This window comes from Tiliqua scincoides, chromosome 3, assembly GCF_035046505.1.
Source record: "Tiliqua scincoides isolate rTilSci1 chromosome 3, rTilSci1.hap2, whole genome shotgun sequence".
In the NCBI taxonomy this organism is placed as follows: domain Eukaryota; kingdom Metazoa; phylum Chordata; class Lepidosauria; order Squamata; family Scincidae; genus Tiliqua; species Tiliqua scincoides.
Genome location: NC_089823.1, coordinates 25,094,261 through 25,117,621, shown reverse-complemented (window position 1 = coordinate 25,117,621; position 23,361 = coordinate 25,094,261). Strand labels below are relative to the sequence as shown.

General features: G+C 40.8%; 1 protein-coding gene across 1 annotated transcript in view; it reads left to right on the top strand.

Annotated features, from left to right (window-relative positions):
• The window catches only part of USP12 (ubiquitin specific peptidase 12), a 33,328-nt gene extending 10,441 nt beyond the window's left edge, over positions 1 to 22,887 (top strand). The window contains exons 2-9 of the mRNA XM_066619857.1: positions 3,021 to 3,101; positions 5,899 to 6,112; positions 11,517 to 11,746; positions 12,555 to 12,631; positions 15,679 to 15,762; positions 16,545 to 16,742; positions 18,177 to 18,255; positions 19,116 to 22,887. Coding sequence (XP_066475954.1) covers positions 3,021 to 3,101; positions 5,899 to 6,112; positions 11,517 to 11,746; positions 12,555 to 12,631; positions 15,679 to 15,762; positions 16,545 to 16,742; positions 18,177 to 18,255; positions 19,116 to 19,217 — 1,065 coding nt within the window. The 3' untranslated portion in view covers positions 19,218 to 22,887. The remainder of the gene's footprint in view (positions 1 to 3,020; positions 3,102 to 5,898; positions 6,113 to 11,516; positions 11,747 to 12,554; positions 12,632 to 15,678; positions 15,763 to 16,544; positions 16,743 to 18,176; positions 18,256 to 19,115) is intronic.
• The last annotated feature ends 474 nt before the right edge of the window (positions 22,888 to 23,361 follow it).

Here is a 23,361-nt window from a genome sequence, read left to right as displayed (position 1 = left end):
GTTGACTATAATGGGACTTTCTTCTCAGTAGACATTCATAGGATTGGGCTCTAACTGAACAAAGATTAGGATGCTTCTTTACACTTGCACTGTATGTGAAGAACTGGCTGTAAAGATTCTCAGTTCTTCTTAATTAACAGTGCAATCCTATGCAGGTTTACACTGTGTTCACCAAGACTTACTCTTAGGTAATTGTGTATAGTGGAGTGGTCCAGCTCACAGTCTGAGGCCTGTTTTGGTGGCCCTCAAAGCCCCGCCACACTCACCACCACCTTCTGCTTCAGCAGGTTTTCGATCTCCTGCTGTGCCTTTCTGGCTTCTCCTTCTCCAGAGGAGAAGCTGGAACAGCACAGCAGGGAGATTTAAAAACCTCACCGCCACCTTCTTTTCTTGCTGCCTGAGCCTGCTGAGTGACTTCTGTGACAGAAGCCTTCATCACGTCACCACCAAATACTTGCACATTGCCACTGTCAGGGTGTGTGTGTGTGTGTGTGTGTGTGTGTGTGTGTAATGTATCAAAAGTTGGACCGACCTGGTATATAGATTTGCAGCCTTAATAATAGAACTTTTATTTAATAAATTGTTAAAAGAAAAATTCCATTTTTATCATGCTGTTTTCTTAAGTGACGCAAACTAATGGTTAGTAACAGTTGTCTTGCCTTAATGGTGGTGCTTGTCATTGCACCATCACTGTGCATGGGGATTACATTTTAATTTAGACACTATACTAAGTATGCTTTATACTAGATAATCTAGTACATGTGCTTATGAACATATTTGGGAAATGGCAAGTAGGTTTTTGTGTCATGGTCTGGTTTTACAGTGTATCACGTTTAATGGAGAACATCAGTAATCAGAAACTGGTTCAGAGGAAGGCAGCTAAGATGGTGAGGATCTGGAAACCAATGGGAGATAGCTAAGAGCCTGGTATGTGTAGCCTGCAGAAGAGGAGACATACAATATTTGCCTCTTTGTCAGAGAGCTGTGGGCACCGAAGAAGGAATAAATTTCCTCTTCGTGGCTCCTGAGGGTAGGAATAGAACCAATGGGTTGAATCCACAGGGAAGTAAATTTAGGCTAGACATGAAAAAGAGCTTCCTAAATGTAAGAGCTGTAGGGGCTGTCCCTCACTTTTGGCATGTGGGGGGGGGGGAGCACCCAGGGAGAGTGCTGCTTCCCCAGCTGCTTCTCTGATGTGCACCGTTCCCCTCTTCTTACTTCTCTCTTAGGCTGCAATTCTGTCTACTCTTACCTGGGAGTAAGCCCCATTGCCAATAATGGGAGTCAATTCTGAGTAGATGTGCTTGAGCTTGGTGGAGATGAGGGAAAGCATCCCTGCTTATCTTCCTTCTGAGGGGGATACTACTTCTTTATTTCCTTTATTTACAAAAACTCAAGCTACTTCTTGTATTGAGATGCATGAGTAGGGTGCACTTGTTTCTGGCTAATGCTGTGCACAGTATCAATAGCCACATCAATGTTAGTTTCAAGTGCAATACAAGAAGTAGCTTGAGACTTTGTAAATAAAGACAGAAATAAAAACAGTAGTAAATAAATACACAAATATTTTGTTCCAGATATTTTATTTTTTGCTTGATAGCAATGGTAGCGAGAGCAGGGAGAATTGGAAGAAGCTTCTGAGCTGGAATACTGTCTCTTGTCATTTACAGTTTGAGTTTCTAGGCAGGAACTTCCTGCTTGATGACATCACTTCCGGCTCTGACACCACAGTGATGTTACTTCCTGTCTGATGTCATTTCTGGCTATGACATCACTTCCAGGTTGCTGACATCGCTTCCAGTGGGCCCCAGACAGATTGTCATTTTCAGAAGTGGGTCCCGGGCTAAAAAGGGTGAGAATCACTGCTCTAGAACATTTACCCCTTAGGGATGATTCACCTTGAACTAGGTGCTGCTCAGCTCCCATCACCCTCCCACCCAGTCATTTTAGAATGCTCTGCAACCTTTTTCATAAGTGTCAGTGGTCTAATTCTATTTCTGTTCAAGTGGAAGCCATCTGTTGTACAGGCTCATCTGTACAAAACATGTATTGGGACCCCTCAGCTCTTCTAGTCTTGCTGACCCTCTCCACAGAACAGGTAGCATTTTCCAAAAATGCTATGCTGGCGGTTCTGGTTGATGGCACCCTTCAAAGCCATCTAAATTTGACTTCCAGGACTGCACAACTTCCTTTTCCAGTGTCACTTATGCACACATGTACCACGACTGCTGCCTCCTCCTCAGCAGTGTCTACTAGCCCATCTAAATGTGCAGTGCCCGAAACCTTTGCATCAAGCAGGCATCTCATTCTGTGGACTACATGCCTGTCGCAAATCCATCTCTCTATTTTCCTAATGATCAACTTATGCACTACTAAGAGCTCCTTATCACCAGATGGGTATCCTTGAAACAAAAGGATATTAGGTGGATTATCCAAGGAGTAAGTCCCTCCTAAAGATGCATTTCCTTTTTCCCCAGAATGATGTTTTTCCTTCCCTGAGAGACTTGCACATTTGAAATAGTGCTGCTATGCATACAGAAAAATCTGCTCCATTGGCCATGCTCCTGTTTTAGACAGCTTTGTTGTTCTTGAGCAGGGCTCTCCAAATCCCGGTCTGGGAGCCAGATGCAGCCTGTGGCCAGTCTCTCCGGCCCGCGACCAGCCTCTGACCCAGTTGACCAAGCACAACTGGAGTTGTGCTTGGGGAGTGAGAGATTGGGGGTCCATTTACGTGTGTGTTTTATTTCTTGGGCTGTGTTGGTGTTTGGAGAAATCCTGGGCATTTGAGTCAATTTATTCATTCATCTAAGTTCCACCTCTAATGTATTTATTTAAATTTTATATTTAATTTTTTTCCAGCCCTTGACACTATGCAAGATATTTGATGCGGCCTTTCGGCTGAAAAGTTTAGAGACCCTTGTTCTTGAGCAAGCTACTTTGCCTTTGTGGTTGCACTGTGCCCACATAACAGCTGTTATCAATTACATATAAATAATAAACTTTGATCATTTTTTCCCCAGGGCGCTAATGCCTCGGCCTTGGAGAAAGAGATTGGTCCGGAACAATTTCCTGTCAATGAACACTATTTTGGATTAGTAAACGTAAGTTCTTTATTTTTCTTGCTCTAAATAGTATAGGGTTAGAATTGAAGTAAATAGTGTTTATAATAGTTGTGTTAATTGGTTTTAATGTTTTTGTTATGTGGTTTTGTAATTTTATTGTCATGCACTGCTTTGAGCATTGGAAAAATTGTATAAAATCCTTTTAAATAAATAATTTTGGGTGAGTTTGGAGTCAGAGATTTTGTGTACCTACTCCACAACCTTGGCTACTCCACAGCCATGGCTACCACATCCAAAGCTAAGGTGTTCCAAGGAGGTTGTGATAGGAGAACTTCACTCCCAGATTATCAGAGAGCCCTAAAATCCTCTGTCCTCTTAAAACCAGGCAGTAACTGAAAACAGGTGGTTTAGAAAGGTGCGGCAACCAGTATCCTCTTGAGGGAAATGAGACCAGGCAGGTAAATAGTAAAATAAAGACATTTTAAACCGGGTTGGATACACAAAAGAGGGGAAAAGGCACTTGAAAGGATGAGGCAACTGCACTGCCTGGCACCAGGATGGAAGAGTTTGGGCAAAAAGTAGGCGTGGAAGTTAAAAGTCAAGCTGAAATAAAATACTGATGCATCTTCCTGGGTACTTTCCCTATATAAAATATTCTCTGTAGTCCAGGGTCTTGCCCACAGCTAGGTGGGAAGTGGGTGATCCTCATTGATATGCCAAGGCAGATGCAAAAAGGGGTGAGTATGACCCCTCTTTTCATATCTTCTAGGCATTATTCTAGATTTTTCTCTGGTATTGAATACTTGGGGTTACCTGAGCTCCTTAATTTTCCTGCTCTTGGTAATGATGTGGGCTTTATGGTCCTATGGATTGATTCAAAGCCAAGTTCTTTGTTTTGCAAGTCAGCTGGAGAAGAAAGTCAAACAACAATAATAGAACATATATGACTACTGTATCTGAATGATGCAGCACTTCTTTCAGGATGTTGATTCCATACAGGAGTTTTCTAGGTAATAAGAAGGTCTAAGACAAGTGAAGAATCGGGGGAAACCAGGGATTTTCCCCAAGCACCTTCTAATATGCCCTGAATTTTTGGCAAGTCACTGGATTTGGGGGCAAAAATTCCATGTGGAAATGATTTCCTGAAGGCAGAAAGCTTGAAGCCCAACGTATTAAATGAGAGAATATTCAACAAGCAACGTCGCTCTCTTAATTAGATTGAAATTAGCATTGTTTTCTTAATTTTACTCTGATATATGCAGGCTTACAGAATGCTGGTTTAGTTGATTGGAAACTGAGCACATTAAGTGATGACTTGAGTGTCCTGGTTAAAGAATAATGTTGCTGTTTTAGTTATTTTGAATCATGTTATTTCAGTTCTCAGCCTAATGGTGATATAGTACTGCTCATTTCTTAACCATAATTAAGAGGTTGAACTGCAGGCATACACATTTCTCCCTGTCAAGTATCCCTCACTCTCTTCCTTTGGAAGCCTTAACTAAGATTCAGGGTTAGTTCTGTGCAGACCTCTGACCATAGTTAGTTGTAATCAGTGCTCACTGCTAAACTATGGTTTGAATCAAACTCAAAAACCCTGATTAAAAATGAATCTGGTTAGGGTTAACTAGTTTGCATTGCATCAATGTAGCTATCATGCTAAACCAGGGATACCCAAAATATGACCAGTGGACAATTTTGACTGGTTTGCTGAGCCTAATGGCATTATAATTACACATGTTCCTGCCACTAAGAATCACAACTCGCCTAAATAATACAGTACAAATCTTTTTTTGTACAAATTGTGTGTGTGTGTGTGTGTGTTTGTGTGTGTGTGTGTGTGTCACATAGCCTGCAGAAAAGTGTCTGTTTACACAACAAACAATGCAAAGAAGAGGAAATTGGTCTGCAATAGTCTGCACAGTGAGAGTGTCTGGCAGGGAGTGTGTTTACACAACATAGACACTAGATTGAGCTGAATGTTCACTTAACAACCTAATCACATAACATGGATAGGAGAATCCCCATCATTAAGTGATGTGTGTGGTGTGTGAATGTGCACAAATTAATGAATTTTTACCCCACGTTTCTGGCACCCAAGGCAGCTTACAATATAAAAGGAACACAACAATACAATAAGAGATTAATACATTAGAACCTAAAAACAATAAAATAAATCGGACCCCAATGGATCACCAATTAAAATCAGATTCATATATTATCTGTGCCCCAAATGTAAATTTATTCAAATTTGAAATGTAAATTACTACTTTTTTTTCCTGGCCCCTGACACAGTGTCAGAGAGATCATGTGGCCCTCCTGCTAAAAAGTTTGGACACCCCTGTGCTAAAACATAGTTAAAGCTGACAAGGGAAGGGAGGGAGAATTTGCCCAGAAAAGGAGACTGTGTAAGTCTCCAGCCCATTCTTAATTTCTTAACCATACTAAAGAGAGAAACATTGACCTGTGGTCAAGAAATGTTTCTTGTGGTGTAAATTGGTAGCATTAATATTGTTAGACACTTATTAAAAACCGGACAATACAAGGCATGCAAATTTTGGTGCACTTTTCAAAACGATGACTTACACATCTTAAAATGAAATTTACTGGTTACCATATATTTCTAAATATAAAAAATGTACAACAAAGAAACCAGATGGCAGCAAACATGCATCTGTTTTTTGCTGACTATTAAGTCTGCCACTAGTTAATGACTCAGTTATACTTCAGTATGGAAATCAGTAATAAATGTCTCAGCAAATGTTGTCTTTGTTTCATGTCAGTTGCATAAAATCTTCCTTTTCAGTCTGTTCTAATGGATCATTTCCTTGTGTTCTAGTTTGGAAATACTTGCTATTGCAATTCAGTTCTTCAGGCACTTTATTTTTGTCGACCATTTCGAGAGAAAGTTTTGGCATACAAGAACCAACCCAGGAAAAAAGAGACTCTCCTGACTTGCTTAGCTGATCTCTTCCATAGCATAGCCACCCAGAAGAAAAAAGTTGGAGTAATTCCTCCCAAAAAATTTATCACAAGATTGCGTAAAGAAAATGGTAATTTTTTTATACTAGTGGAATGTTTGCTTCTATCAATGTTGCTCAGTCAGAAAGGGTGATGTTCCTGTCTTTTTCTCTCTCTTCTGCCTCTGTCTCTATCGCTAACTACCCTTACTTGGATTGATCTTTGAACTGAATCTATGACATTTGCTATCACAATAAAAGTGCCATCTTGTTTCTAGTGAGTAGGGACAAAGTCCAGTACCACTGCCACTTTTGCAGCCAACACCCACGTGCCCTGCGTTTTCAGTGATTCCTCAGCTCAGTCAATAGTCAAGCAGTCTATTTGTTAGTATGTAGAGGGAACCACACAGACTCTAGCTTTCTGTGTGGTTTCATTATCCACAAGGACTCCTGCATGGCACTGAGTTCCTAAATGGAAAAAAAAGATTTGCTAGTGCTGATGACTTCAGCCATAGAAACTCATACTCAGCTGTCTGTTCTCCCCACTTTTGGTCATAGGTGAAAAAAATCTAGTGGTGATACTCTTTTGACCTCCTATCTGAGAAAACAGTTAAACGGAAAATAGTGTTTCTAGTAAAAATTTCTAATTGTATGTTGGACAATAATTACTCAAACCATTACAATTTTAAAGTTTTTTAGAACTTTGTAGCAAACAGAAGGTTTGGGGGGGGTTATTTGGATTTTTAATCATACTTTAGCCTCTGTAAGATGATTTTGGATTATTATGGGATTGATGAGTGAATACAGTTACATACTTTAAACTGGTAGAAATTCTGACTGAGTGATCAAGCATCTTAACTTTTTTTTTTCTTGAAAGACAGTTGGCTTCAGCATTTCATAATCATAATATCCATGCTCTTTATTTGGGTCACTACTCCTCTAGAGGCTGGAAGATGATGTTCCAAGTTTTTCTTCAGTCAAGTTATATATTTTCTCCCCTCTACCTTTTTAACACTAGCATTTTAACACTAACAAAATAAACATGATTATGATGATGGGCAGCATGTGCACACAAGGTCAGAGCAGAGGAGCTTTATAGCCCCTGAAAGTTTAGTGCCTTTATTTGCATGGACACATACTTTTTTTGTTAACAATTATTGATTTCCTTTAATACAGTCAAGTTACGTTACAGATTCTGACAACCACAATCACTTCAGTGAATTAACTTCAAACCTTCACACTTAATCATACTCACAGCCCAATCCTAAACTGTACTGACACAGCAGGACTGCACAATCCCTGCTATACCCAGCACAGCTTTGGAGCAGGCTGAAGGTCTCCTCAGGGTAAGGGGTTATCTTTCCCCTTATACAGAGTAATGCCACAGCATGCCCTTTGGGGCTGCTCAAATCTACAGGTACAAGTCCAACCAGCTCCATGTAGGGTAAACAGTCTTGGGAGGATGTGGCAGAGGCCTACTCTGCCAATCCCGCTCCCCCTCCTAGTCCCGATCCACTCCCGTTCTTCCCTCCCTTCCTCCAGAAATGCTCCCTTCCCGCCTCTGATCCACACTCCTGCTGTCCCTCCACCACCCTGCATGACTCTTACCTCTGCCAGCAGTCGTCTGACTGAATGCAACATTATCAGAGCAGCACTAGCCTCCCCATTGGCACTGCTTGCTCTCTGGGTGCTGCAAATGTACTTTATGGCACATTCATGCCATACATGTACTTTATGGCACATTCATGCTTTTACAGCAGCTGCTCTACTGACTGTATACAAAGTTTGGATTGCACTTGCAAACACATAACCACACAAATATATAGGCTGCAATCCTAACCACACTTTCCTGAGAGTAAGTCCCATTGAACAAAATAGGACTTACTTCTGAGTAGACTTGGTTAGGATTGTGCCCATAGACATACATATGCCCCTCACTCTGGCTGTACAGTGTTATACTCCGATCAGACTGTCATTCAAATTTCTTAATGTTAGGTGAGTGTTTTGCCTTCTAACTTCAGAGGATTAGTATGGCTCCTAATAAGGCATTGACTTGAAATTATAGGAGGTGGTGAGAACCACATTAATTACCATGAAGACATTTGTCCAGAATGGGCGTATTACTATACAATCAGTCCTCTGTGTCCACTGCAGTGTTAACATTTGTCACTATCTGCAATTTCCCTAGGCGAAGAAATGAGCTGGGGTCCAGTGAATACAGAGAACAATCCTAAGTCTTGAATATCAAAGATGACTTGCCACCATTATGGATAATTTTGGGATCCAGTTGTTCCCTTTCAATATCCAGTTGTGGGAGCCTGGCTTGCTTAATAAAGGCATGAAAAACTTTAAGTGGACATTTGCATCTGAGTACAGTACTCTTAAACTTTAACACTTCTGGTGCTCTCAAAGCTCCCAGTGCCCCTGATCCCAGTTATACATAATACTTGCGCTGCGTAAATTGCCAAGCTACAGCTGGAAGTAGATTAAACTTGCCTTGTAGGGCAGAGAAAGATTTAAAAGAATCTGACAGTGAATATGCCCCAGTCCTCCCAGGTAAATCACCCCAAAGTTTTCCCAGCAATTCTGATGTGGAAGCTATCCAGAGGGTCATTGCATATGAAACAGAGTCTGGGTTCTGAGATGGAACAGGAGAGGGATCTTGGGGTGGTGGTGGACAGCTCGATGAAAGTGTCGACGCAGTGTGCGGTGGCAGTAAAGAAGGCCAATTCTGTGCTAGGGACCATTAGAAAAGGTGTTGAGAATACAACAGCTAATATTATAATGCCATTGTACAAATTGATGGTAAGGCCTCACCTGGAGTATTGCATCCAGTTCTGATCGCCACATCTCATAAAGGACATAGTGGAGATGGAAAAGGTGCAAAAGAGAACGACTAAAATGATTACTGGGCTGGGGCGCCTTCCTTATGAGGAATGACTACAGCATTTGGGACTCCAGTCAGGAAAAAAGGCGCTTGAGGGGGGATATGATTGAGACATACAAAATTATGCTTGGGAAGGATAGAGTGGATAGAGAGATGCTCTTTTCCCTCTCACATAACACCAGAACCAGGGGACATCCACTAAAATTGAGTGTCAGGAGAGTTAGGACAGACAAAAGAAAATATTTGTTTACTCAGCATATAGTTAGTGTGTGGAACTCCTTGCCACAGGATTTGGTGATGACATTTGGCCTAGATGCCTTTAAAAGGGGATTGGACAAATTTCTGGAGGAAAAGTCCATCATGAGTTACAAGCCATGATGCGTATGTGCAACCTCCTGATTTGATGCCAGATGCAAGGGATGCCAGATGCAAGGGAGCGCACCAGGATGCAAGTTTCTTGTCTTGTGTGCTCCCTGGGGCATTTGGTGGGCCACTGTGAGATACAGGAAGCTGGACTAGATAGACCTTTGACCTGATCCAGCGGGGCTGCTTTTATGTTAGATTGGAACTGAAGTAGAGTATTAGACCAAGCTGTCACTGTGGTGGAGGCAAATTGCCTAGGTCATCAGTACCCAAACTTTCTAGCACTATAATTCACCTCATCCTCTGCATTGTATCACGACCGAGATGCTCCCTGCTGCACCACAAGGCCTTATTTGCTGCCCCAGAATAGTTGCAAAAGCAACTCAGAAGTAAACCAGAAGTTACAGGCACAAACTAGAAGTTGCTTCTGGTCGCTTCCTTAAGTTTGGAAACACCAAATCCGGAGATTTGTTGGAGCCCACACTGGCCCGATGCAACTGCTCTCAGCATGAGAGCAACTGTTTGACGTCTTGCATGAGCTGTGGCATGAAGCATCACATATGTGATGCAGCAGTGGCAGTGAAGGGAAGGCCAGCCTTGCTTTGTACAAGGCCTTTTATAGGCCTTCATCTATTGCATGTCCTTTATTCATTCATATAAGTTCATCTTTAATATATTCATTTTTGTAAATTTATTCAAATTTTAAGTGTAAATTAATTCTTTTTTCCCCCAGCCCCCAACACAGTGTCAGAGAGATGTGGCCCTCCTGCCAAAAACTTTGGACGCCCCTTCCCTAGACGCAACCAGAGCATAGTTCCAGTCATGTTTGGCCAAGTGGGCCAGAGGTTTTCAGGGGACAAGAGGCTGGCCGCAGGCCGGATAGAGGCTCGCTGTGGGCCGCATCTGGCCCCCAGGCCAGGGTTTGGAGACCCCTGCCTTAGGACATATATCAACTGAAGAATTACGTTGGATTTAATTATATTAACCTTTCCCCACATACTGAACTGAAGCATTTCCCATCAGTTTAAATCTGTTTGAGAGAGAACAGAGGGGTTAAACTTAGTTTTGCTGCTGAGCTGACCTCCCAGAATTTGCACTCTCCTGTATTTAAAGCACCTGTTCCCAACCTTTACATGAAGGTTGGGAAAACTGTGTTTGTGGGGGGACCAATGGCACCACAGCAATTCCGACACCACTGCAAAAAAGGGGTTTTTTTAGTACCTGGGGGATAGCATCAGCCATCTGGAGGGTGCAGGGGGCCACTGGCCCCTTCTGCAAGCCTCCCTGCTGCTCAAAGTGGCTTCTTGCTGCTGTCACAACCCACTTCTGGTTTGCATTGCAAAACTAGAATTGGGTCATGATCACAGCAGGGAGCCATTTTGAGCAGCAGGGAGGCCCGAAAAGGGGGTCATAGGCCCCCACACCCTCCAGATGGCCAGTGCTATGCCCAGGTACTAAAAAACCCACCTTATTCTCTGTGGTGGTGCCGTTCTCCCTGCGGTGCCATCACCACTGTAGCCAGTGGCCAGTAGACTGGCTTAAGGGGGAATGTAGTGGTTCCAGTTTCCCTGGGAGGTCAAGATTCCTAGGTTGGGAACCACTGATTTCAAGTGTTATGCTTGCCACTTGAATGTCCAGTCAGCTAATCTTGAATCTTTAGGAACAATACCTTTATGCATGCCTCAGGCTTGTTCCAGTTAACTTCGTAGCTGGAAAGGCTACCTTACATTTTTGACAAATTCATCAAGAGAAGGTCTTCTGCTCTGGATAGAAATAACAGAGGATTACCAGCATATAAAGCCACTTTAAATTCATTATTTCCTATAGAGACGCCTGAGGATGGATGAGTGGTTCAAGCAAGCAGTTCAAATGTGAACACACCAATTTAAATCTCCCTTCAACATCCTTTTCAGTAAGAATGTGGTATCCAGTGTCAGGTGCAGGTTTTGCCTTCAATGCAGCTGTGTCTTTAAGAATGTTATATATCCCATAGGAATAAATTGCATCTGTTTGTTAATGTGGGAGAATGTAGAAAAGCTCCGTTCAGAAGACCATTGGGGTGGAAGCCAAACCTGCTGTTTGCCATACTTGTAAAGCTTGTTTCTCAGCACACTTATAGTTCTATTTTCTGATTATGCTAGGAGTTGGCAGTGTTGGGAAGTGGGTTTTATACCCCTTTTTATGTCTATAGATTTTTATTTATTTGCTCTTTGTTCAGCCACAGTAGCCTACTTTATCTCTTTATAGAGCTTTTTGACAACTACATGCAGCAAGATGCACATGAGTTCTTGAACTACCTACTGAATACAGTTGCTGATATTTTGCAAGAAGAAAGTAAACAGGAAAAACAAAATGGTCGTCTACCTAATGGCAGCATTGATAGTGAAAACAATAACAGCCCACCAGACCCAACATGGGTTCATGAAATCTTTCAGGGAACATTAACCAATGAAACAAGATGTCTCACTTGTGAAACAGTAAGTCTGTCATGTATAAACTGCTCTTATTTATACCATTTCATTTTAACGTAATGATTGGCCTCTTTATAAATGTTGTTTATATGATTTGCAAACTCCTAAATTGTGATCATGATTGGTAGATTGGTTTTTAAAAACAAAAACTTGTAACTGAAAGAAGGCTAAACAAATTGGGTATTAATTTTTCTATTTCTTCAGTAAATCCAAATTAAGCTGATGGTTTCATAATCTAACTATATAGTAAAATGTTTGTATGTTTCTTTAGTACTGAAGTAATTTAAAACTGCTACCTAATCTTCTGAACAAATGCTAATAAGGACTGCAGTGCTCCCAACTCTTCAAAGGAATTATACAATTACTAAAAAACTGTCTAAACATAGGAATGTTCACAGCAAAGTTAAGGGACCCCAGCTACCTTTTTTGGTTTGTTTAGTTTTCCTAGGAAAGAGTGTAAAAAAATTAATCATCTGTTTCATATTGATGCTTAGGTTTGCTGCTGTTTTGGGATTTGATGTTCCATGTAAATTGGCAAATTCAGATATCTTAAAAGGCACAGGTACAATGTAATTCTTGAATTCCTGGAGCATAGAGCATATATGAATGTTTCTTCTGTCTACCAAAACAGTGGAAATGATAAAAGAGTGTAAGCATGTGGAGATATAATTTTTTTCTCCTTACCTTCGTCCTGTACCGACAAGATCCGTTAAGTGGGTTTCAAGATCATGATTTGTGGATCACTTTGAGATCTTGTTTTAAAATATACTATGTGGTGGAAAAGGATAACTAACTTTTCCCCCTCTATTTGCAGATAAGCAGCAAAGACGAAGATTTTCTAGATCTTTCTGTTGATGTGGAGCAAAACACTTCAATAACTCACTGTTTACGGTATGGAAGGAATATCAGTGTGATTGCTAGTTTTGTCTCATCCATAACTGCGATGAGTAGGAACCTTTCCTTCACTCTACTAGGCAGCTCTCATGGGGTGTAACTTGTTGCTGGCTAGGGAGAGTCAGCATTGTTCATCTCTGCCATCTTGACCTCTGTAACCTGCACATAGTTAGAAGCAGGCTCCCTGAGATGTCTATTAGAAGTGCTAGTGTGGCTGAGACCTGACCCTAGATCAGGGGTGTCCAAACATTTTGGCAGGAGGGCCACATCATCTCTATGACACTGTGTCAGGGGCCAGGAAAAAAAAAGAATTTACATTTAAAATTTGAATAAATTTACATAAATGAATTTATTACAGATGGAACTTATATGAATGAATGAGAGTCTTGCAGTAGCTCAAGGCCTATAAAAGGCCTTGCACAAAGCAAGGCTAACCTTTCCTTCGCTGCCACTGCTGCATCACAGATATGAAACAGCAAGCAGTGGAAAGAACCCTCATCCCACAGCTCATGCAAACAGTCAAAAAGTCGTCCGCACACTGAGAGCAGCTGTGTCGGGCCAGCATGGGCTCCAGCAAGTCTCCGGAGGGTCAGAGGCTCATTGGAGACTGGGGGCTTCCTGCAGGCAGGATTGGGAGCCCCCAAGGGCTGCAAGTGGCCCCAGGGCTGGAGTTTGGGCACCCTTGCCCGAGATGAACAGAGGACCAGAAGGTAAATAATGGCTCCCTGCTGAGTTTGGCATGTATTCTTCCATTGGTCAAGTTAAACCACCTAAACATGATCAAGGGGTGGTCCAGAGGGCTAACCTGGCAGGTTTCCTGTCCTTGCGCTATCAGAAGGCCATAATGGCACTAGCTTAATTCTTCATTTGTGTGATATGTACCAGCACTTTCAGGGATAACCTGGCCATCATTGGAGCGTGAAGTAAAATGGAACTTCAGAGAAGCATTCAAACATCCAAATATCAGGCTAGACAGGGAATGAGTCTACCCTTTGTTAGGATTTGTCTTTCACTTTCTTCTAACTCTTAGACCTGTTTTGTCAAGTTGCAAGGGCCAGTGTTCAGCCTATATGTCCTTTATCCCCTTTGGTTTTGTCTTTCTGAATAACCTCATACTTTTTTTAAAAAGTATTTGTCCAGAGCAAAGAACTATTTACCCTTGCCCTTGATAGGTGGTCACAGCAAGCGTGGATACTGTGAGGTTGGGATTAGCCTGATCAATTGGCTTTCCAGGATGCTCCTCCAGTAACCAGCTTCTGGGCTAGCTGCATGTTGCATCACCCTACCCTAAACAGGAGGTGAAATGAGAACTACTTGGGGAACCTCGGTCTTCTGGGCTAACACTAGACCAGGGTGGTCCAACTTTCAGCCGCTAAGGAGGCGCATGACCCCTCTGACTGGGTCAAACCAAAAATAATGGGTGGTAACACGATGAATTTACTACACTCCTTTACTATGCTAATCCTGATGGAATGTCTGATCTTATGACTGTGGTAATTCACTGTGGAAGGTAATAAAGCATAATGTGACACATTATTGCCATTGACCCATAAGCAGTAATGATGTCTAAGTTGTTTGGCAGGCTCAGGATGCAAGCTCAGTTGTTAACCTCATGAGAGGTCCCTCCCCTGTCATGCCTGCGCCACTTCAACTGACGTGTGCAAAGGCACTGCAGAGCACCTTCCCACTTGATAGCTCAAGTGGGGTGGGCATGTAGCAGGGGAATGGAGAGATAGGAGGTGGGATGAGAATGTGCACCCCAGTTTTACTCAGTCTTTGGGGCAAACTCCTTTAGTAGGACAAGCAAAAGTGTTCATTTTGTGTTTATAAGGGGAACCCAAAGGTACATGAGAAGGGCAAGTTCACTGATTGTGTGTGCCTTGCTCTTTCCTTATACCTCTGCGCTCTGGGTCATGATGGCCATACTGGACCACAACAATAACTGTGTAGCTAATTTAGTAAAATAGGTAAGATTATCTCTTTACTGGACCAGTTTACACTTCTACACTGAGCATATCAATAATACTTCGTATTTGTATGGTGCTTTCTGAGTGTGCTACCAGCTTCACAAGTATTATCATTTGTCATGCTTATAACAGCCCTGCAAGGTAGGTAAGTATTATTTCAATATTGCAGCTGAAGAGCTAAGACTGAGAGGGAATAGCTTGCCTAAGGCTAAATGAGTTCATAGCAGGCAAAGGTTAAACCAGAGAAGTCTGGATTCACAGTACACAGCCTAATCCTGAGTTGCCAAGCGCAGTTGGCTGCAGTGGTGCCAAAAATGGCTGCTGCAGCATCCAGCACACGCCAGGCAGCCACTGCTGTCACCTCCTCAGAAGAAGGCAACTTTCACCTCCTTCCCCCGGGTAAAGCGAGTAGCCCCACAATGGGGCTACTTGATTCTACACCGACCCAAAAGTCAGCGTAGAATGAAGAGCCTCCGTGTTGGGCAGCCAGCCCGACACAGAGGCTCAGGATCTGATGGAGCAAAGCTCCACCAGTCCCGCCTCCCTCACACCCTGCTCCCTCTCCCGTCACGCCTTTTCCCTGCCCTCCCTCCGCCTCCCCCCACATCTCCACCTACCGCTCTACTGCCCAGAAGTCTGTGTGACTGCTGAGCAGCAGAGGTCCGGTGCTCCACTGGCTCTAGCCCAGCGCTGGGCTAGCACTGGTGCTCCACCGGCGGTGAGCCAGCGCACACTCTTTAGGATTGGACCCACAGTCTCTTAACTATACTGCTATGCCTGCTGTCATCAAGCCTTTGAGTTTCATAGAAATCCTCACAACCGATGTTAAAGTGAACCAGATCAATTAGATATCATTTTGCCAGCTTTATGTTTCTGATTCTTTGTGACCGATGTGTCAGTTGCTCTCTTCTGAATTTAGAGAGTTTAATGTTCTTATTTTGTCATGCCCAAGTTAATACAGAGTGTATCTATATGAAATTGCTGGTGGTGGGAGGGCTGCTGATTTACTGGTATAATTGTTGCTGATAAGTTTGAGTAAGTCCATCTTGCATTTTGCTGGATGTTCTTTTATTTTAGGGGATTCAGCAATACAGAAACCTTGTGCAGTGAATATAAATATTACTGTGAAGAGTGTCGCAGTAAACAGGAAGCACATAAAAGGTACTCTAAGCATATATTGTAGACTTTGTATAAGCGTATATTGTAGCAATTTGTCTAGTTCTATCATGTTTTGAGAGTTCAGTTATGGTAGTGGTACTGTAGTATCAAGGTATTTGAAAATCATTAGGAGTGCTCATTTTAAATGTGTCACCTCTGAGCAAGTGAGAGGCAACTCACTCATATTTCAAAATAATTTAAATTTCTAATCCTGCCTTTAAGTGTCTTCACTTTCCCTCCCCTTAGAACTCTATTTCCCATAGTATTTCATGTTAAATGTTATGTTCTTGTGGTGGCTTAAGCTGCCAAGCTTGTCACACAACTCGCATTCCTTCTCCCTTCCTTTTGAAAACATTTTTGTATCCTTTTTTGCAAAAGGCCAAGAAAAATGGCCAAAAAAACATACTATACAGAGAGTCAAAAATATTTGCAAAATGCAGTATGCACATACACAATGCAAGCACACACCATAATGACTCAGCATTATCCGCAAGCAATAGCACACTTAAAGTTGCTTTTAATTTTGAGTGTATAGTAGTTTTGCCTTGCTTTACCAGTTGCTGGTCATGATTTGAATGTATAATAATGTCTGGAAGGAGTGATAATGCAGAGATCAATCAGCGTGTTATGCTTTCCAGCAGTCAACAAGTAGTGTTTGCTGAAAGTGTTGTTTGTTTGAATTTGATATCTGAAGGTTATTTAAAAAAAAAAAAAAAAAGCAAACACCAATCTCAAAATGCATTGTCTTGGAAATCAGTGTGGTGACAGACTTTATTTTATTTCAGGATGAAAGTGAAAAAGCTGCCTATGATTCTAGCTCTCCATCTAAAGAGATTTAAATACATGGACCAGTTACATCGATATACAAAACTGTCTTATAGAGTAGTGTTTCCCCTAGAGCTTCGACTGTTTAATACATCTGGAGATGCCACTAATCCTGACAGAATGTATGATCTTGTGGCTGTGGTAGTTCACTGTGGAAGGTAATAAAGCCTTATGTGACACATTGTTGCTATTGACTTATAGGCAGTAGTGATGTTGTATCCTTTAAAAGTTTGCAAAATACAGTGCCTTGATGGAATGCAAGGTAACTTACGAAGATTGTGGCACCCATCCTGAGCACCCTATATTTTAGGGGGAAAGATGGGATATAAATCTTTTAAATAAATAAATAAGATTATACTGTTGGGAAGTATAAATGAGATGAGGAAATGCCACATCCCCATAACCATGTCCTCCAAGACCATCTAAGGGCCTCAGTTCTTACCTGTAGCTTCTGCTTATGTGGGCTTATTTCATGCCATTTCAGTAATTTTCAAATACAGAAATCAAATAGAAGGGACTTATGATATAGCCACTGACAGCACTCTTCCAGGTTACCTCCTATTCCAGACGTTTACTAGAGCAGTACTATCACACCACTAACATAGCATAAGAATGTGACCTTAGCAATGGTAACATGTTCCAAGTCCCATCCTCATCAACATTAACCAAATCAAAGCTTGGTATGCTTGAGTTATAGTGTGTGAAATGTCTTGGTGGAATTGAAGTGCCTTCAGGAGAACTTACAACTAGTATGTTCCCCCAAAGGGTTTTGAACAGTTAATTCAGCAAGAATAGGTATTAATTATACAGTCATATGTCACTTAATGACAGGGATGTGGACTGGCACCCCCATTGCCTGGCAAGGGTTGACGCAATGTGAAGCCTCCAAAAGGTGAGGGGAGCCGTACTCTCGCCTCTGGAAGCGGGGGGGGGGGAGTGAACAGGGACCAGCGGCAGCCCTCTCATATGCATGCAGTAAGTGGCTAGAGCATCACTAAACAGCACTCACCTGTACAGGTATAGATATACAGGTATGCCCCCGTATCCGCAGGGCTTCTGTTCCTGAAGCTTCTGTGGGCCTCAGAATGCTTTATAGGGCAATAAAAATGTGTCTTCCAGTTTTACAATAAAACTGGAAGTCATGTTCTTTTTTATTCTGTTATTCTCAGGTCCACAGAGGTTGCGAGCAGACGTGCGCAATCTTTGCGGGGTTCAGAACACTCTCTGGAGGCAAGGGGAGTGCAGCTCCCCTCACCTCTGGAAAGGGCGTGCAGGGGGGAGGGCACTGATCTGATTCACAGATACTGGAAACTGCAGATACAGGATCTGTGGAAACAGGGTCCCCTGTTCATCTTCCTGGTCACCTAGAGAACATGCGTTTGTAACACAAATATGGATATCTTTAAATGTCTTACTATTCTTGAATATTGGAATTTCAGGAGTCTTTGTTATGGCATATTGTGCAATCCACTTCTTAACATTGTGCCTTCTAAATAAGTATAGCTCAGAGTTGCTATTCATTGATGTCTTGAATGGAAAAATATGTAAAGTGTTGCAAGCAAGCATACAATTAATAGCTTTCTTCTTCACAGTGGACCTAACAGAGGACACTATATTGCAATAGTGAAGAGTCATGATTTTTGGTTGCTTTTTGATGATGACATTGTAGAGGTAAGGACTGCTTTAATACTAGATGTTGCTTCTAAATTGCTATAGTCATTTTGTTTTTACTAGTTTTTTGTGGAGGGAGGGCGAATCTCAGAGACGATAAATATTTTTGACAATGAAGAAGCAAGTGCACGCAGTAGTGGCAATGGTACAGAGGCACTTCTTGCCAGTAGTATACAAAGTCCCCAAACTATGTACTGGTTCTTCTCTGAAAGACTGTCCAGAGGTTGGAATGTACTAGTTCTTTTCTGGAAGTCTGTCCAGCGGTTGGAACGTACATAGTTTGAAATGGCCATCTGTATTTCTGATGTCTGTAACTCAGAGAGCAAGTGTAAAGTAAAGATTAGTAATAGTTGACTATAGTGGACATAAGAAGACTACTAAAAAAAATTCAGGGATACTGAGTGGTTGTTCCTGCTATAGGAACAGTCACTCAGTTTCCCATTCAGTATCCCAGAATTTTCTGATAGAATATAAATTGGCGAAAGGAGAAACTAGGAATAGATGTGGTTGATTTCAACATCAGCAGGAAGATTATAAAAAGTCATTGATCTATAAAATAAAAAGGGAAAAAAGCTAGTTCCCTTTTCAAGGGAAAATAAGCAGCTGTATGAAACTGTGCTCAGGGTCTCTGTTTATTGACTGTACTGCAGGGAATCTGTGGTGCATTGTAACTATTTTTCACTGTTCCTTTTTCCCCCATAGTTGATAAATGTTCGGAGCTTTATAGTAAATTACTGATGTAGAAATCCTACAGTCTTTTAAATTACCTTGTTTCATTTGACTGAAGCTTATGAATTTAGTGCAGTATAAACTAGAGAAGTTTTTTTCCTTTGAAAAAAACTTTTTGCATTTTGTTACAGAAAATAGATGCACAAGCTATTGAAGAATTCTACGGGTTGACGTCGGACATCTCAAAAAACTCTGAGTCTGGTTATATCCTCTTCTATCAATCTCGAGACTGAATGAGATCTGTGGTGAAGAATAACTTCCTGCCTCACTACTTTTCAGGCTGTTGTGGAAATGAGAAAGCACTGATTATTTTGGAAAAAGAGGAATGCAGAGAGTCAAAGAAACAGTAACGTGGTTTGCACCGAACAAAGCCAAGGTGTCAAAGAGGCTTTCTAAAACTCCTTGTATCATGTTCATTTAATTTGCTCAGGTGTCATACCAACAATTCTGGTCCACCACAATTGCCCAATGGGAACAGAGATGCCAGCCACTCTTGTAAGAGCTTTTCATCAAACAGCTGAAACTATGCCTGGAAGACTTGAACAAAAGTCAATTCAAGTCAGTGGAAATTCTTTCATGCTCTTAAGTTTGTTTTGTATTTTGGCCAGTGTTGCACTAGAAGTGAGTGCTGCAGAAGCAATATGAATTTGACATACTAATTATTATGCTTATTTCTTCTTTAATAAGAGAGCAAATAATTCTTTGTGTATTGATTTTTACCTATTCTCGATTTCTGGGTTTCTTGCACACCTAATTAGAGAGAATTAGTTGAGCAGTTGCCTTCTTGGCTGGAATAAATTAATAGAATTTGGTATTTAAACTAGAACCAAGAAGGCAAGTACGTTTTGCTTCTTTTAAGAAGCTTGCATTACAATAATATGTACCTCTATGATTGGGAACAGTTTTGGTGTTTAAACTTCCTATGGGGAAGAACTTCGTTAATACCTATAGTTTATTTTTATTTATGCATTAATGTAGAGGTTCTGTATTTTGTATTTTTCTCAGTTCCAATAAGTTTTGGAACCTAGTTTTGTATATTAGCTTGTATCAGATTTAAGATGAGCAATGAAATAGAATATTTAAGAGATTTATTTCATATCTTTAAAAGGATATCTTCCAAATTTGAAATAACTGGGGAAGAAATGGGATTTCACCTCTTCCATGAGGAGCTGGTGTCTCTGCTTATGTGTCTGGCATGGTTGGTTTAAGGAGTTTGAAATGAAACTTTCCTCTGACATTGAAAAATGGATGATTGATTTTCTAATACAGTGAGATACTGGAGCATTGGTGGTGTGCCAGTTCTTAGTCTTTTTAGGAATTAACTTCAATATAGATCAGAGTTGCACTCTCTTAGTACAACCAGAGAGGTAATTCTGGGCTTATCATATTGATGAAAACTAGATCCATATGTGAAATACCTTCATAATCTCAATATTCAATCTATGATTGCAGTGGATAAGAAAATTCCAGATGTAAGACTAAATAATCCAGGAGCAAAGAAGTGAATAGATTAAACCTCCTTGCAGTCCTGTGATAGCATTATCTACTGTACTATAAAAAATCATCTTTGAGATTTGATTGGATCATGACAGCAACAGGTGATATAGAACTAAACTCTTGTGTTTTGACTTTCCATGCATCATCACTAAGTCTGCTACTGGCTGAATGTAACTTCTTGGAGAAAAGGTTGAACACACATTCCCAGTAAGAGCAATCATGCATTGATACTTTGGTACCCCTTTTCAGAATGTGTATTTTGTTGGCAATATTAAAATGTATAATGTTTTCTGTCTGCTGCTATAGTTAATGCATTTACTTTATCTTTTAGCTCAGGAAAATGACATCACCTCCTCATGTAACTGAACAGATTTTTAACAGGGTCAATAAGTGGGCTATTTTCTCTAACAGTTGTGTCATGTTGTAAAGTCATGTTGTAAAGACATTTTTTTAAAGCAAAATTTTTGATGCCTTGCCTTGGTTAGAACTCTTTTGTTGTGGTTTTGTGCAAGTATTGCTTAATGATGTAACAGGAATTGAACTCACTTTTCACCATCAAAAACAACACTGTGTTAATGGCATGTTAAAGGCTAACAGATTTGTTTTAGCGTACGTGTGTGTGTGTAGGCTGCAATCCACCATCAGATACATGAAGTAAGATTATGACTAGCATTTGCTTCTGTATGCAGAAACAAATTGGTTTGTCTTTAACATGCCGCAAGACTCTTTGTTAGATTTGCTAGTATAGATTTACGCAGCTACTACTCTGGAAACTGCCATGGTACAAATGCCATCAGTTTCAGGGTACAGTACAACTTTGTCAGACACATCATAGAACATAAAGTCTGTTTGCACTGGAGACAGACTCAATCTAGTTTTGGTACATGACCAATCCACCTGTAGGTTCTGTAGACATATTTGGATTTATGTGGAATTGGGCAACAATCCTACTAGGGAGTATGTACATTGAACTCAGTGGTACTGAAATCTGAGTTGCATATGATTGTACTTTTTATCTTGTTGAAATCATTAGGAGAAGATCCACTAAAATTCAAAATGGTCCTAATGTTTTTGGGTCCAAAAATTGGCTCAAGCAATTGTTACAGTTTCATCTCTAAAGATAAATGTATTTTGTCTAGTATCTGGGTGAGAAACAACCTAGAAACACCATGATCGTTGCTCTGAACTCTTTAGAGCAGTGTTTCTCAAACTTTGGGTCATGATCCACTGGTGGGTTGCAACCTGATTTTTGGTGGGTCGCAGGCCCCATGACTAAGGAGTTACAACCTAGGATGGTGCATGACCCTGAAGTCTCTTCTGGTCGTGCCAGCACATGACCCACTTCAGTGGGCTTCCTAGTCAAAATTGGGTTGCAACCTACTTGTGGGTTGTGATACAGTTTGCAAAATATGGTGCACCATAGCCACTGAAGCAGGTCGCAAGTTTAGGTTATAGCTTTCTGGTCTTGTTGGGTCCTGGATCTACTGTGGACAATGCTGTGGGTCGCCAAGGTAAGTAAGAATCTCTGCTTTAGAGGACAGGTGGAATTTAAATATAATTAAATTGACGTACACAGTTTATGGATCATAACCATAGTCACTTTACTATGTGTTGACCCAAGCACAGATAGTTTTGATGAGAAGGAACATTGTATGTTGCTTTACTCCTGCTATGTTTTTTTTAAATAGAGCTTTTCAAGGTATTGTTTCTCAAACACTGACTGAGATTCAAAGAGTTATCTGTTCATCAACAAGATGTGCATGTACTCAGTGAATGCTAAAACTTTTTTCCTGGTCACCTGACTCCTGTGCCCCAGCCTGCCCTGCTCCATATCACAACTTCAATTTCCCTCAATTTCAAAATCAGTTTGCCATGCAACAAGGGGGAAATTATTCAGAAAGTGCAAATCTGAAGTCCCCTTGGGCCCATAAAACTAATTGTACAGTTATCTGGATCTTGGCCAGTACACATTTTACTCATCAAACTGTTTAAAGATGTAAGGCTTTTAAAAATATTGAACATTTATTTGCATCAAACTGTATCTTAAGAAACATTAAAAGCATAAATTGGTCACTTGCAAAAGAATTAGCATCTTTTTAGGATGTGAGAGAGTCTTTAGGTGGAAATGGAAGTAAGAGTAATATAAATGATTATTGGGATTCCGGTTCCCTATTTTGTATATTGGAATAGAGTTTCTATTAAATATAGTACGTTCACCACAGGATATATTCAGTATTCTGTAAAGAACTTACTTGATATCTCTGCTTTGATTTTCAGCTTTGTGTTCTCAAATTTTTAAACATTTGATGTGTTGCTTAGCTTTCTTATGCAATAATTGTAACCTGGGTATGGTGATGTATGTTATACAGTTTCTTTCAAATTGGCAAGTTGTACAAATGTTATGAAAATTACTTTACAAATAAAATCAAGTACAATGTTTTATTGATTTTATTCAGCTAGCGTCATTTGCCCATATGTTTTTCTATTATCGTTTGTATCATGTAATGCAGTAGTCATAGTGAACTTGAAACTCAAAGACCTCTCTGGGATTTGTTTTGAAGATTCCATCAACTGCTTCTTGTTTCCTAATACCAGCTGAGCCCAATAATAAAATGAGTCAAAACAGCATATTGAAATGTCCCCTTTAATCATGAATTTAGGGTGTCTTTTGAATTTACTTGTTGCATCAGGGATTTTTTGGATGATGCACAGTAGCTGTACCTTGGCTTTTTATGAGTCAACTCTGTAAGACAAGAGAGCTCACTTTTGGCATGTATTGTTGTTACAAAACCAGCCTGGTACTGTTTCTAAGAGACTAACAGCTCAATCCTATTGTTCCCAAAGGAACAGTGGAACCAAAATGGGGACTCTTGTCCCCGA